The sequence below is a fragment of the Geotrypetes seraphini genome, chromosome 16 (assembly GCF_902459505.1).
Source record: "Geotrypetes seraphini chromosome 16, aGeoSer1.1, whole genome shotgun sequence".
Taxonomy (NCBI): Eukaryota; Metazoa; Chordata; class Amphibia; order Gymnophiona; family Dermophiidae; genus Geotrypetes; species Geotrypetes seraphini.
In genome coordinates, this window is record NC_047099.1 from 42,188,519 (window position 1) to 42,205,181 (window position 16,663).

At 41.8% G+C, this 16,663-nt stretch overlaps 1 protein-coding gene across 5 annotated transcripts in view; it reads left to right on the plus strand.

Moving 5' to 3' along the window:
- The window catches only part of LOC117349909 (leucine-rich repeat-containing protein 71-like), a 37,148-nt gene that overhangs the window by 16,082 nt on the left and 4,403 nt on the right, over positions 1–16,663 (plus strand). For all 5 annotated transcript variants that reach the window (XM_033923623.1, XM_033923622.1, XM_033923625.1 and 2 more), the window contains exons 9-15: positions 3,229–3,388; positions 7,715–7,798; positions 9,820–9,909; positions 10,216–10,374; positions 12,662–12,761; positions 13,153–13,241; positions 14,213–14,321. In XM_033923623.1, coding sequence (XP_033779514.1) covers positions 3,229–3,388; positions 7,715–7,798; positions 9,820–9,909; positions 10,216–10,374; positions 12,662–12,761; positions 13,153–13,241; positions 14,213–14,321 — 791 coding nt within the window. The remainder of the gene's footprint in view (positions 1–3,228; positions 3,389–7,714; positions 7,799–9,819; positions 9,910–10,215; positions 10,375–12,661; positions 12,762–13,152; positions 13,242–14,212; positions 14,322–16,663) is intronic.

Here is a 16,663-nt window from a genome sequence, read left to right on the forward strand (position 1 = left end):
AAGGGATATTCCGACAAGGTGATCTCTACACTTTTGGGGTCCCGGAGGCTTTCTACCTCTCGGGCTTATGTACGGGTTTGGCGTCTTTTTGAGGAATGGTGCCGAGCGCGGGGAGTGGTCTCCTTTCGCGCTTCTCTACCTAACATTCTAGAGTTTTTGCAGGATGGCCTGGATAGGGGCCTGGCCTGGTCTTCTCTTCGGGTTCATCTGGCGGCCCTGTCGGCTTTTCGGGGGCTGGTGACAGGTCAGCGTTTGTCAGCCATTCCTGATGTGATTCGCTTTCTTAGGGCGGCCAAGTTGCTCAGGCCTCCCATAAGGCCCTCGGTTCCCTCTTGGGATCTCAATCTGGTTCTCTCTGTTCTAGTGCGCCCTCCTTTCGAGCCGTTGGATGGCTGTTCGTTGAAGGACCTTACGCTGAAGTCGGTCTTTTTGGTGGCCATTACTTCCGCTAGACGGGTGTCGGAGCTACAGGCTTTTTCTTGTAGGGCTCCCTTCCTGGAGTTTTCGAAGGAGCGGGTTGTTTTGCGGCCTGTTCCTTCCTTTCTGCCGAAGGTAGTTTCTCCTTTTCATGTCAATCAATCGGTGGTCCTCCCGGTCTTGGGTAGTCGGGAGGGTTCTTCTGAGCAACGACAGCTGCGCAAGTTGGATGTCGGTCGGGTCCTCCATGCTTATGTGCAGCGGACCCGGGAGTTTCGGAGCTCCGATCATCTCTTTGTGCTTCTGGCGGGTCCTCGGCGGGGGGCTGGCGCTTCTAAGGCTACTATTGCGCGCTGGATCAAGGAGATGATTGCTTCCGCTTATCTTCTGAGTCAGAAGCCGGTTCCGGAGTTTCTCAAGGCTCATTCCACTAGGGGTCAGGCGGCTTCTTGGGCTGAGTCGTCGCTTGTGCCTCCGGTGGATATTTGTAAGGCTGCGGTTTGGTCCTCCTTGCATTCTTTTGTTCGGCATTATCGGGTAGATGTTCAGGCGCGTCGGGACGCGGTGTTCGGTGAACGTGTACTGGTATCGGCCCTTCAGGGGTCCCGCCCGTGAGGGGACTGCTTTGGTACGTCCCATTCGTAAAGTTAACCTCTACTGGTCTGGAGAGTGCTAAAGAAGGAGAAATTAGGTTCTTACCTGCTAATTTACTTTCTTTTAGCTTCTCCAGACCAGTAGAGGTCCCCACCCTGTCTGTTGTTGTTGTTGTTGGGGCTGTTGCGCGGGCAGTTTTTGGTTTTTGCTGCGGGTTCTAGTATTTTTCTAGGGCCGGGGAGTATTGAAGAACAGCGGCTGTGGCTCGGCTGGCTTAGCTGGCGAGCTGTGGGGACCTTCTTCCTTCGGGAATTTCTCCTCTGCATTTTCCAACAGCATTTTTGGGTATGTTATTTGTTACTCCTTTCGGAGTATTGTTTTTTCTCTCTGTTGTTTTCCAGTTCTTGGTCCTGCTTGGCTATTCGGCAGACTGAGGGAAATAGAGAGGAGGGGCTAGGATATACTGTCCCAAAGTTTTGTTTTCAGTCTCCACCTGCTGGTCATGATTAGATATATACCCATTCGTAAAGTTAACCTCTACTGGTCTGGAGAAGCTAAAAGAAAGTAAATTAGCAGGTAAGAACCTAATTTCTCCTTATTCATTCAGTACAATACTTTGTCAATGGCCCCCATATTTTTATAAATTTAGGATATGTCCCTCTTTGTATTGCTATTACTCTTTCCATTTTGAATATATGACAAATTGTATTCCACCAAAATGTATAATTAAGGTTACTATGATTCTTCCAGTTATTGGTTATATGCTGAATGGCAACCCCTGTCATGACTAGTAAAAGCTTGTTATTTTCTGGTGAAATTTGACTTTTTTTTCTCATCATCATTCCAAATAACACTGTATCATATGATATTGCTACATGATTTTCCATCAATTTATTAATTTGTGGCCAAATTGCATTCCAAAAACTTTTAATGTAGGGACAATGATATAGTAAATGATCCAACGTCCCAGGTTCCAGATTACAGTGCCAGCATTTATTGGACTTAGAACTATCTAATTTTTGCAAACGTGTAGGGGTCCAAAAAGCTCTATGTAATAAAAAGAACCAAGTTTGTCTCATAGATGCTGACACTGTCCATCTCATTCTCCAAGACCAAATTAGTGGCCATTGAGATGCATTAATTTGATGCTTAATCTCAATGCTCCAAATATCTCTTAGACCATTTTTTGATTTTTTATTCAAATATCCAGATATTAATTTATACCACAATGCGGCTTGATGTCCTAGGAAGTCTGCTTGAAAACATAAGAACTTTAAACTATATTGATTATTCAATGTTTTCCATTCAGGGAACCCAACCTGAATGGCCTGCTTCAATTGCAACCATTTAAAACTTTGTTTTTTACTAAGACCAAATCTATGTTGCAATTGTGAAAATTCCAGCAGTAAGTGTCATATTTATTTGGGCTTAGAGAGACTTTTCATTCATAGCATGGAGAGAATCGGTGACTGCTCTGTGTGAGTTTGGGAACAACCCTTTCCCCTGAGTGCTTCTGGTCCATCATGCTATGTCATCAGACTATCAGAATTGGTTAGTTTTTTACCCTTTCCTATATTCCATGCTTTAATTTTAGCTTATCTAGAAGAAAGAAGTCTGATCAATAACCCATCCAGTCTGCCTATCTTCTCTTCTCCCTGAGAACTCCCACTTGTCTAGGGTTACCAGATTTTACTTTAGTAAAATCCGGACCCTGAGACCCGCCCTGTTACATCCAGGCCTGCCCTAGCCTCACTCTCCACTGCCTGCTCTCGGATGCCTTCCTGCCCGATGCAATTTTGAGGAAGCGTTTCAAAACCCGGGCAAAGTGCTGGGTTTTGAAAAGGCGTTTGGACCCCCAGACATGTCCAGTGAAATCCGGACGTCTGGTAACCCTACACTTGCCTATCCCATATTTTCTTGATTTCAGACAGTCTGTCTCCACTATCTTGGTCTCCACCTTTTCTGTAAAAAAAAGTATTTCCATAGTTTACTTCTGAGCCTATAACCTTTTAACTTCATACTATGCCTTCTCATTCTGGAGTTTTCCTTCTGTCTCGGAGGAAATATCTGTTCTGCAGGTGCTGAAGTTATGGTTTCCGACATCATCTGTTGCCCACAATTTTTCTTGTCACTTTGGTCCCTTGCATGTGGCCACTGGCTGTAGCAGCAGTATCAAAGATGAAGTGCGAAAGGGATCTTTACTTCTCTTTTCTGCAGGTTGGCTCATGTAACCCTCCGCAATAACAAAATTGACAATGACGGTGTCTGGTTGATCGCACAGGCTCTGCAGGAACAGCAGCTGACCAAAAAGAATTTGGTGTCCCTCAATCTCAGCTACAACCACATCTCAGATCTGGGAGTGAGTTTCCTCGCTAAGGTGAGGAAGGATGGTTAAAGAAAAGGCATCTTAACATGAGGCAGACAATCTAAACCTGCAAAATGCAGAAAGTAAAGATGTTTAGGCTCTGCCCTATAAAGGCTTCATAAACTATTGTCTTTAAGTTCAAGTTCAATTTGATTTGATGAATCGCCTATAACACTTTCTAAGCGATGTACAATTTAAAATATCATTTATGATAACAAACAGTATTAAAAACAAAACTTCTTAACAAATTTTTGAAAAGCAAAAATTTATGACATACAATGTTAGAACTTAAGGGGTTACATCACTAACTAGGTACATTAGGGAAAAAAGGGGAACAGTTACAATATTCTCGATCTAAGATGGAAGAAAGAGTAAAGGTAAACACATAGGGAAGGGGCAAAAATAAATTTAGAGAATTAAAAATTTGAGCTTGAAAAACAAAAATTTTTAAACAGAATTTAAATTATTAAATAGTAAAAGCGTCTTTAAATAAAAAAGTTTTCAAAGATTTTTTAAAGGAATTGAGGTCTTTTTCTTTTCTTATGTAGAGGGGCAAGGAATTCCAAGTTTGAGGTGCTAAAACGGAGAACATTTCATTTCTTCTTGGGCCTACTATTTTTAAAGAAGGGACTGATAATAGATCTTGAGTATATTGAATGACAAAGCAAGAGAAGTGAGAAGTTTGCCTTTCATCTGAATTGTAGAAATCAACAGAATCACTCTCAATCTATTAAACTTGGGTTATGTCAAACCATGAGAAGAAACTTTTACATATTGACATTGAAACTTATTAGAACGATCAGATTTCTAGAGCTCATATGTGATTGGTCTGGTAGGACCAAAGGAAAGTCAGTTAATAGGTTATGATTTCTATGGAGGTTTTTTGCCAATGCAAGAGAATTAGTCTGTTTTATGTAGGCTGAGCTGCTTTGAGTTCCAGATGATTGATTGGCCAGGATGCCTCTTTCTGAATCCAAGAACTCTGCTCCTCAACCTAAGAGAGCTGGGGATCTGCAAACTCACTCCTCAAAACATGGTTGTATCCAACACCACATGCTGCTCTTTACCCAAGATATCCAAAGAAGGCAGCAGTCATAGCTCTGAGAGGGAAGGCTGCAGAGGTTTCATGTGAGTGATCCCTTGGGACCAGATCTGTAGTGCCTGCCTTGGACACCCATACTTGCATGAATTCCACACTTGAAGAACACTTTGACACAAAAGAAACCTGATCTGGGGACTGTGACAATACACCTCTGCTTTGAAAGAAGAATTATCAGTATTGAATTTTGCTCCCAAATATGTCAGCTCTCAAGAGGGAGCTAAATTGCTTTTGTAGAAGTGGCCTGCAGGAATCACAGGATTTTCTGGCTGTTGCCTCTTTGGCCTCCGGGTATGAACTGGTTTGAAAAATGTAGTTGTCCAAGTAGGAGTGAACCCTGATTCCCTCGATGCAGAAATGCTGCCTTGGAGAAAGAAGTTCTGGGCGTGACATTAAACTGAAAGTGCTTCCTGAGAATCGCAAACTTGAATCTTTGATGCAACAGCCAAATCAGAAGATGCAAATAAGCCGCCTTCAGGTTCAAAGAAGTCAAAAGCTCCCCCTGTCTCATGGCCGATGTTGCAGACCTTATTTTAAAGTTAGTCACCCATAAGACATGATTTATTCCCTTGAGATCTAAAGTTGAATGAAATGTCCCCTCTTACTTTGGAACCACACAACTGATGGAATATTTTCTTTCTCTTGGTGTCTGGGACAGTCTCTACTGCTCCAATATTTAGGATGTTTTGTTCTGTACAGCCAGAAAAGAAATTGAGTAGTTGTCGAGCAAATTCAAATTTGTAACCATCTTCCATCAAATCCAAGACCAATGTGATTTGGGTTCATCCTTTTTGAAAAAGGGACAGTCATTCACCAACTTAATCCTGTGAAGAAAGGAACCAAAGCAAATCATTGAAATTTTTAGGAAGCACCTGGCACATAAGATTTTTTTAGATTCTGCCTCCTTGAAAAGGAGGAGTTTCAAGATTGAAATTTTTCTTGATCACTGGAAGGGCCCAGATTTACCTGGGTTATACTTCTAGCATCGCAAAACCTGGATCTTGCAGACCCTTGCCTTGAAATAAGACCTAGGTTTGTCATCTCCAGGTAATCTTTGGGCTTGTCTCCCAATACTTCACTAACATCTTCAGGTCTTCACCAAAGAGCAGTTTGCCTCCAAAGGGAAGTCAGCTGAGACAGGTTTTAGAAACCATATCTGTAGACCATTTACAGAGCCAGAAGAGACGCTGTGTCAAGACTGCTACTGCCAACCTTCCTGTAAAGGATGCAGAATTGGCTTTCTTATTTCTTGTAGGTCTTTCTCCAAAATTTGAAATTGAAACTTGCCCTGCATAATATGAGGTGCCAAGTTTCCAAGTTTATTTATCACTTAATAGACCATCTATCAGTGAATAACTAAATGGTTTACAATATTATAAAAATTAAAAATATCAATTGAGGGATAACAAACCAGAGAATACATACTAGCACCAATAGGAGTGGAAGGGGAAGTAAAAAAAAACAACTTTTAGAATAAAAAGAAATGGAAGGATCAAGGGGGAGGGGTCACTTCGTATTAAGTGTTTGTTTTTCTCCGCTATGATCTTGGCATTTTCTGCGTAAATAGTCTCGCCTCAGGAGCTTAAAGGAAAGTTTTTACGTTTGGATTTAAATTTCTCCAGGGAGGATTCCAGTCTAATGTGTAATGGTTGAGCATTCCAAAGAGAGGGAGGCTTTGACCGAAAAGATTTGGTTTACAAGTTGTGTCGTAAAATATCTCACAGGTGGATGGGATTGTTAATAGATTTTAGTTGTTAGATCGAAGCGTCCGAGAGGGAGTGTAAGGGATGAGATATTTGTCAATGAAAGCTGGAGTATTTATATGTTTGGTTTTGAAGGTAAGAAGAAGAAATTTTTGCATTGAACAATTGCATATCAGGCTGCTAAGCTGGGATTCGGAACTGTGTATTTTGTTTGCTTCTTAGTTTTCGGAAATGCATTAAAGACATCTCTTTTTGTAAAATTCTTAGGAAAGTAAAGAAGATGATATTTCTTTTGTATTTCACTGTGATGTACAGTCTCTTGATGTAAACCGCATTGATCTGGAAGGTATTGCGGTCTAGAAATGTATTTTAAGGTAATGTTATACGATGTGTAATGGGCAACCAGTGGGCGTCTCAAAGAAGTCTTACTTTTTTGCTCTATAGATTAGTTTAACTGCTGTTTTGTAAAATTTGAAGGGTAATGCCCTGATAAAGAGAATTACAATGGTCAATGTGAGAGATGACTAGGGAGTGGATAAGAATGTTTACGTTATTGAGCGAATCAGTTGTAGTTTATAAAAGCACTTCTGGATGACTGCGCTGATTTGATCGTGAAAAGTAAGATGGAAGTTTGACCTTCCTGGGAGTGGAATCTATACTGATTTGCTGATGCAGTTCTTCCGTGTCCAAAGTGGGTTTTTGGTATGTTCAGTGCGTTTAATTTGGAGTGGATTTCCAGAATCTCTTCAGTAATTTGGGGTTTCAAGGGGTGAAGTAATTGGATGCTGTGAATCCTATAGACTGACAGTGAGAGCAGTGCTTGGTGCACTATGTTGAGGCTTCCATCTAGGCAGAAGTCAACCTATACCTCAGGGAAACAAGAAATAGTGCCCATCAGACCTAGTCACAGACCTGAGCTCCCTCAGCCCCCAAATCTTGACAGGAGAAGCTTTGCAAACATCTTTTTCAATTTAAAACTTAAGAAAGTACCCCTCAAGAATAGAAGGGATATGGAGGAGGAGAGGGAAAGTCTCAGACACCTCCGAGATGACCTCTGTGTTCCAAATATTCATGATTTTAAATATGGGCACCCCTCACTCAGCTGGGTCCCAGTTCTCAAACTGGCTCAGGAACTTACCTCTGGAACCAGTCCAGTAATTACTGATATATAATCTGTTACTATCTGCTGAAGACGGAGAAATACTAAGAACTATGGCTGCACGGTGCTTTTCTAGGCAGAGCACACAAGTCTTTTTCCTCTCTGCTTTCATATACTAGTTGAAGGTTTTGGACTGGTCTGTTAAGGACTTACAAAATTTGCCTTGATGGGGTTGGGGGGCAATTATTCTTTGTAAGTAGCAGCACAAGGGAAAGGGGGATTGGGACTTACACTCAAAGTGGTTTACATGGAGCTACTTCAAGCATTTTCCCACAGAGGAGGGATTTGTTTAGATGTTTGCATGTGTAACTTACTGCTCTTCCTTTTATTATCCTATTTTAAATGTGCATTTTTTGGGATTCTTTGTTCCATTTCAGGTCTTGCGGATGAACCGTTCACTGCTGAGCCTTTCCTTGGCACACAATGAAATTGGAGACGATGGAGCACTCTACCTTGCTGAGGTCTGTTCCATGTAGGGTTTTTCTTTTTTTTTTGGGGGGGGGGTCTTTTAAACCTGCTAAATTCTCTTTTAAATTAAAGAGAGAGAAATGAGCAACTAAAATGATTAAGAGCATGGAATGATTCCCCTGTAAAGAGGTTAGGATTCTTCAGCATGGAGAAGAGAGAGCTGAAATGGGACATGATAGGGGTCTACAAAATGCTGAGTGGGGTGGAAGGGGTAAACACAAATTGATTAGGGAACTGACTATACAATTACTAAAACAAATTGTAGAAAATATTTTTCACTGAATACATAGTTAGGGTCTGGAATTCATTGCCAGAGAATGTCATAAAGGCAGTTAGTGTGATGGGGTTTAAAAAGAGTTTTGATAAATTCCTGTCTCTAAACTGTTATTGGGGTAAGCAGCAAAGAATCTCTGGATTCGGCCAGGCGCTGTGGGGTGCCCAAGCACCCCCAATATTTTGGGGATCTCATGTGACCGCAGAGGAACTAGTTGCCCTCAGCCCCATGGCTTTAGGATCTCCCCTCCCCTGAAGGCCAACATGCTTCCCTTTTGTCCCCCCCTAATTATGGTGTGCAGAGGATCGCTGGCACTGCAGCCATTCTAACAGGCACCCCTCCTCTTAAGACGAAAACCATGACCATTTTACTGGCCTCTCTCTGGACTGACTCTATCCTGTTTCTATCTTTTTAATATTCTAAATGAGGTCTCGCCAGAGTCTTATACAGCAGCATCAAAGCCTCCTGCATCCTTCTAGCTTTCACCGTGGCCTTTTCAACCTATTTGCCACCTTAAGACCATCACACCCAGGTCCTGCTTCTCTTTCATGTACAAAAGTTCTTCACCCACTAAACTGTACCGTTACCTCGGGTTTTTGCAGCCCAAATGACCTTGCATTCCTTAGCATTAAATCTAGCCAAATTCCAGACAATTCTTAACGCTTCGCTAGGTCCTTCCTTCCACACCATTAGGGGTATCTACTCTACTTCAGACTTTGGGATCATCTGCAAAAAGGAAGCCCTTCAGCAAAATCGCTTACAAAATTGTTAAAAAGAACAAGCCCAAGAACCTTACTTCACTACCTTACCTCACAGCAATCTCCATTGACCATTACCCTCTGTCACCTTCCACTCATCCAGTTCCTGACCCAGTCTGTCACTTTGGAGTCCATTCTAAGGGCACTCAGTTTATTTATTAGACGTCTGTGTGGAACACTGTCAAAGGCTTTGGTAAAATCTAAGTTCCCCACATCTAGTGCACTCCCTCTATCCAATTCTCTGGTCATCCAGTCAAAGAAATTGATCAGATTTATCTGACAAGACCTGCCTCTAAGGAATCCATGTTGCCTCGAGTCCTAGAATTCACTGGATTCCAAAAACTTCTCTATTCTCTGTTTTAAAATCTATCTGGGAGATATGGAGGAATGTGGGCCTCATATGTATAAGTCAGGGGTCGAAAAGCAAGGCTCTGGAATACAGTCACTTATTAAGTAAGATCGTCTTTATACAGAGAGAGACAAAGCAAAGAGAAATAGTGTGACAGCAATGGTAGATTAATCATAAGAGAGGAGATTGGGGAGGGTATGCTATATTAAGTGAAATTATAAGTACAATACAAGTGAAGGGATGGGAGGGGGGGAATTCTGAATTTTATTAAATGTTTGGATCAGTAAAAAAGAATATTTCATAGGATATATTTGATTGCATATGTTATGGTAGGGTTGGGAGGGAAGGGGTTAAATTTTATGTATTGTTAAATATGACAGAAATTCAAGTGATGCATTTAATTTCAATTGTCAATTTATTGATACACTTGTAAGATGTAAAAATGAATAAAGATTTATAAAAAAAAAAAAAAAGTGAAATTAAATTAATTCATGTTTCCTGACAAGCTCTTAGCTCTTGATTTCGGCAATCGGAACTTTTTAATTTATAGGAGCACTGTAGGGGAAAACTCCCTAATTGGTTTGTGTCAGGTAACTATTAATATGTAATATTGTTTTCCATGCTGTGTTTTAGGTCCTCAGTTATTTTGCTTTATCCGCTGAAGAGATTGTGCAGAGGAGGTATCTTTTATTGAGTCGAGAGTCTCAGCAACATCACAGATCGGTGAGGCTTCTTCTTTGGGGAAGGCTATGGAAGTTGAGAGTGATCCCAAAGCTCTGACATTTTTTAACTTTGCTTTCTGGGAGCTAATGTAACATTGCTCTAAACCTGAGAAACCGCTAGTGGAAATGAAAGCTCAGCCCCATAGAAAGCTTCCAGTTCCCAGGGAAGCAACTCTGTTGGGGAATCTTCTGCTGGGCTGTGGGTTCTAGTAGGAAAACACCACTCTGATCTCCCATGGGATGAGAAGGGGATTTCATTTAGACTATAATACTTGCTTCAGGGCTAAGTGTTTGACTTTGTTGACAGCCTCATTCAACTAGGATTTCGGAGGGTAAAGCAGAGCAACATCACCATTCTCAGTCATTTTCAGGCTACAATATCTCGGAGAAGTATGACAAATCGGAAAAACTAGACAAGTCGCAGATGAGCAAGTCCATCAAGAGTGCCTCTAAGAAGAAAGAGAAGGTACAGAACTCAGGGAAATGTCCTTGCAAACTCTTTCCAAGTGGCAACTACTACTGTTTATCATTTCTATAGTGCTAAAAGGCATAAGAATCACTCTACATGGTCGCTGCTCAGAAGAGCTTACAATCTAATTTAGACAGACAGACAGGACATACAGGGGTTGGAGAGTTTCTTGTACAGAGAATGGTAAGATTGGTTTAGGTATCTTATGGTGATATTTCATATCTGGTTCGTATCTTTGCCTGACGCAGCCGCATTTTGGCTTATACCTGCATCAGGGGCATTACAAGAAATCTCTAAAATAATGAACATAGAAAGATTTGTATAAACAAACCAAGACATTTAAAATTGTAAAAATGCATCCCACCATACTGCACGGACAAACATGTAACACATAAGTACTTTATGGCCATAAATGACTGAAACACACATAATAAAAGCATTTAATAAATAATGAATTTTTTAAAAAAATGTCAGTGAAAGGACAGTTTCACAGCTGCATAGCTGGGCATCTCCCAGCGTCAACTATGCTCTTACAGAAGCAAAGAAGATCTTACGTTCTTAGACTCACCTTCACAGAATCATCCAGGGTTTAACAGGCCTACATTCCTGTCAGAATCATGGCCCTTGGCACATAGGGCTCCTTTTACGAAGCCGCATTAGCATGTGCGACTTTTCATCACGCGGCCAGCGGTTTAGCGTGTGCTATTACGTGCGTTAATCCTGTGGCCCTATCATATGACACAGTTTTGTTTGGAATGTCTATGAGGGCCAAAAGTCAAATTTCATCGAATAATAACAAACTGTTAATGATTTTAACAGGAGTTGCCATCCAACATATAACACATAACTGGAAAGACTATAGAGGATTGAATTATTGTTTCTGGTGGAGTTCGGTTTGTCAGGTGTATGAAATGGAAAAAACATTGGCAATCAAGAGAGGTTATTATAAGAAATTTAAAGAGGTGTGGAGACCATTAATTGAGTATTATAATAAATAAATAATTATATTTATCCCCATTAAATATATGTAGGGGGGAGGAGGGATGGGTGGGTTTTATGACATTATGAGGGGTAATATATGGAAAGGGAGGGAGGGGAGATAATTTATGGTATAAAATGAATGTAGAGTTTCAAGTGAAGAATGTATAGTATGACTTGAATTATTGTACACTTGTTTGCATAATGTAAAAACGAATAAAGATATTTAAAAAAAAAAAAAAAACTGCTAGCGTGCCTTCGTAAAAGGCACCCATAGTGATGCTGAAGTTAAGCGCCATTCCTATATGCATTCACTATGCGTTGCTAGCCGCCAAGGACCTAAGCGCTGGTCCCAGAGGCCGCATAGTGGTGCCTTTTTTTTCTTTTTTCAAGAGTTTAATTGGGTTCTAATGGCACAACCAATTATCCCACCAATTAAACCAGCAGCTAATGTAAGGTGACTTGTTTGTTCTTCAGAGAGAGGAAGAGATAATGGGCCATTGGCCTTTATCTGCCATCATGTTTCTATTTGTTTATTCAAAGTTCATTTATGGGTATTTTACGTTTCGATGGTTTTCACAATTTTAAATGTCTTGTTTATTTATGTAAATCTATATTCTTTTTTTTTGTCAGGTGAAGCTACTATCTAGATATAGATTTTAACGTTAATCAAAGCAGTATCGCCATACAGCCTGCCATTTGGGTGTTTCTTTTCCAGGACATGGAGGATGCCCAAAACATGCAAGTCAGGATAGTAAAAGTAGGGAGACTGGACAGGAAATGGTGCAGAACTTGGGCATCAGGGTAGCAAAGGAGGGAGCTGAGATAAGACCGGGTTGGAGTTTAAATTTTAAAACTTTTCATTCTGAACCCAAGCTTAAGGTAAATTACATTCCGCTAACTCAGGCTGTTTCCTGGCCCCAACAGGCTTCTATTATGTCTGTACCTGAGGCAATAGAGAGGTTCAGGACTTCACTGGAAGGTGCACAATGCTTTGCAGGCATTTTATATGAAATGTTTTCTCATTAGCATACTTCTCTTAACTCGCAATGCATTTACATAACATTTGCTTCTTCCATTATGAGTTGAAACAATGGTACAGAGCGAGAGCCATTACGTGCCCAACCATTAGGCAAGACTGGGTAGTCACCTAGGAGAGGAAGTACTTTCAAAAATCCCATTTAGTCAGTTTATTCTGGGAGGGACAGAGTTAATGTAGCTCATGCAGAATGGACAGTAGTCACTCAGAAAGTATGTTTACTCTTGATTACGTACTCCACAAATAATTTTATTTTCCTCATTTCAGGAGCAGACTAAAAGAGAGGAGAGAATGGGGTCAATCCACCAGATCTCAGCAAGTGGCCTGGGTGGGCCAACCAAGAAAGAAGAGGGCAAACTAAAGAAACGTAAGCAAAACGAGGGCAAACTCTTCCCCCTCCTCATGGCCCAGTTGCTTTCCTTTTCTCCTTAGCAAAAGTCGTCTTCCTCGCTGCCTTTTTGGATTCGAATCAACACTGTGAAGCCATGTTCCTTAGGAGAGCTACAGATTTTAAGGATCACTTGAGAACTCTTGATGCCAAGAGGGTGAAGGCACTGGAACGCATTCCTTACAATGGCAAAACCAGTTGTAGTTGCCCAGACGTGATATACTCATGAGAAAATGTGAAACAAAAGTGCTAACCATGGTGGACTACTCCATTTTTACAAAGCTTGATATTGTAGTTGAATTCTAAAGGGCAACCCTCATTCTCATTGTTCTTCGGTCTCTAATCATGTCCCATCATGTGCTTATTACAGAAGTTGCCAGCTCTGAGCAAAAACTAATTCGAGGAAAAGAGCGAAAATCGGCAACTAAAGATAGAGCTGGAACAGTTCCCGAACTCGAGGTAAGCCTGAACAAGGTCTACTGCGTGTCGGCTCTTGCAAGCACACTTGCCCTTTGGCCACCAATTAAACATTGATTAACCTTTCAAATCTTACTCCTTACTTTTAAGGCTAGACAAAATCGTACTCCAGATTACTTACTCCCTAGGTCCCGACAAGGACACGACGTTCCAGTCAACAAAATCTTTTGAATACACCTTCTGTTCGTTAAACGGGATGCTAGGAATGATTAATAAAGGGATGGTAACAAGACTAAGAATGTTATAATGCCCCTGTATCGCTCCATGGTGTGACCTCATCTGGAGTATTGTGTTCAAGTCTGGTCTCCTTTTCTCAAGAAAGGTATAGTGGCGCTAGAAACGGTTCAAAGAAGAGTGACCAAGATGGTAAATGGGATGGAACTCCTCCCGTATGAGGAAAGACGAAAATGGTTAGGGCTCTTCAGCTTGGAAAAGAGACGGCTGAGGGAGGAGATAGGATTGAAGTCTACGAAATCCTGAGTGCAGTAAAATGGGTACAAGTGGATCAATTTTTCACTCCATCAAAAAGTACTCGAAATACTTTTAAAACCAACAGGAGGAAATATTTTTTCACTCAGAGAATAGTTAAGCTCTGGAACGCATTGCTGTGGTATGCAAATCTGGTTTGTCTTTTCGTGGCAGATCCTCTCCCGCTGCCCCTCTCACCTAACCTTCTAACTCGGGGTCCCATGCCAATGTTCGATCCAGGTCCCTTTTGTCTTAACATAGGAATGGGACCCTGAGTTAGAAGGTTAGGCAAGAGGTGCAGCGGGAGAGGATCTGCCACGAAAAGACAAACCAGATTTACATACCACGGGAGCATAGAAAATACAGATACAGGCATGTACATACCTTCCAAGGCAACACGTGTACAAAGAAATGCACACCGAAGGTCTGGAAAGAATTCCATGAGCTTTGCTTCACATGCTTTCTCTGTTTGCTTATATCAACAGCTGCAAGATGCCACCGAAGCTGTACACCCACTTCTGGAGCCAGTTGAATATAGAGATGGCCATATCTTCGTTCTAGGGAACAGAAATCTCATCAACCTCAACCTCGCAAGTAAGCCCATGTAGCAATGCCACGTGATGCTGGAATCTGACATTAAGGCTTATTCTACCTGTCCTGTAGCAACAGGTAATAAAATTAGATATTGATCAGGACTACGGCTGCCTAGGCATAGTTTAAATATGTAAAAGTGATGTCTGATTATGCATTTGTATAAGATTGAATAGAGCCAGGATACTGGATGACATGACTCAGCATCACATCTTAAAAGCTTAGGTGTTTCTGTGTTGATAACAGTCTCAACTTTGTCTTTTTAAAACATCTGTGCAAACCTGCTAGATGTTAGATTCAAACTGCCTTCACATTTTCACTTTTTTTTTGGGGGGTGGAGTGGGGGAGAGGGGGGGATGCGAAGGAAGCTCTTCTTCACTCAGAGGGTGGTGGACATCTGGAATGCGCTTCCAGAGGAGGTGGTAGGGCAGAGTACGATTTTGGGTTTCAAAATGGGATTGGATGATTTCTTGAAGGAAAAGGGGATTGTAGGGTATAGTTAGACGATTACTATATAGGATATTAAATGATTAGGGAATAAAATGTTTTAGGTAAAAGATCACTTACAGGCCATGGACCTAGGGGGGCCGCCGCCGCGGGAGCGGACTGCTGGGCATGATGGACCCATGGTCTGACTCGGCAGAGGCGATGCTTATGTTCTTAAGGGATCATTGCTTTGGCTGAAAATAAAGCCCTAATATTACTGTGCTATCATGTACCAGGAAGCTCAGAGACCGTCCTCTTCTTTCAGGGAGTTGATGAAGCTGCCATAAGGCTAAAAGCCTTATCAGGCACATATAATTAAACTCTGGATTTCATTCCCAGAGACTATGGTAAAAACAGTTATCTTAGCAGGTTTAAAAAAAAAAAAAAAAAATTGGCCAAGTTCCTAAAAGAAGTAAGGTGAACATGGGGAAAATCCGTCATGCCACTGGAGCTATGCTATCATAGTTTCACTACCAGCAGGGCCTCCTAAGATGGACAGGTTTCAGTGGAGATGTCAGACTAACGATGTACTGCCCATCTGGAGGCAGAAGATTGCATTTGATGCGATAACGAATTTATACTGCACCGAAGAAATTTACTTCTGTATTCTGGTATGAAAACTTGATATCGTTCTTTAGTGTCCCTCCAGACCGGCACAGAAACGAATGGGTTTACGCTCCTCTGTCCGCAGGTGGAGACTGAGACTCTAACTTTTGGCTTCAGTACAAGTGGGTTGTGCAGTCCCTATTACACTCAGTCTTTCCTCAGTCTCCAGCAGGTGGAGTGGTAAGATTGTGCAGTTTGTGCTGAGGTTTTTTTTGGGCCTGTTGGATCTGATTTAGTGAATCTTTCTTGTCCCTTTGCTTTCGGGGGTCCCACACTCGGAATGGTTGAGTCCCTCCCCCCATTTCCCCCACCTCCCCAGGTTTTCTGAATTTAGAGGAGCTTCAACTGTACGTCTGGCTACCTGTTCAGCACAGATTACAGCTTAGAGTGCCTGTGGGGTCTGCTCTCTTGATACAACTGGTGAGCAGTGGGAAGGGGGGAAAAAAAGGACACAGAAAATAAAAAGAGCACAAAGTGGTCCTGAGGCCGCCATTTTTGTACGGCATGGTTGTGCATGGGTTTTGGTTTTTTTTTGGCACATTCAGTATGAGCGCTTCAAAAAAGCAGCACAAGTGCATTTTATGTAGGCACCAAGTGGTGGATGCAGCTGGCAGGTGCACAAAATGTTCCTTCTGCCTCATGGGGGACCTGGCTTCAGGTGTCAGGCTCCCCTTCACGCATGCTCATCTGCTTGCAGTCTGGCAGATTCGGTGTTGCAGACCGCCAGGGAGGCTAGGGCTGCTAGCGATGTTTCTATAGTGGCGGGATTGTTTTTGGCTTCGGTGCCACGTATTGTTTCAGGTGACAGTTTAGCGACGGCCCTTCCCTCGGTTTTGTCAGGAAGCGTGTCCATTTTGCCCACAGCCTCTGTCCAGTTTTCTCAGCCATTGTCCAAGCAGCCATGGGTGTCTCTGGACGAGGATTCTTTCCTGACTGATAAAGACTTGGATCGTGGGGAGGACCTTCCAGATCCATTAGGGGGGGGGGGGCTGATGTTTTGGATGGAGATTTTTCTGAGGAGCTGGTTGTGTGTATTTTTCTTTTTTTAATTCTAATTCTTTATTTAATAATTTTAATTTTAATACAGTAATCTCACTACAACACATAATCATCATTGAATGTAATTCACAATCTTAATAAACTAATCAAGATAATGCAGTTTATCTGTCCTACTATTAAAACAATCCCACCCCCTCCCAGGAGACCTGAACCCCCAATCTATAAGAATAGGATAATATACCTTTCAATTCTTT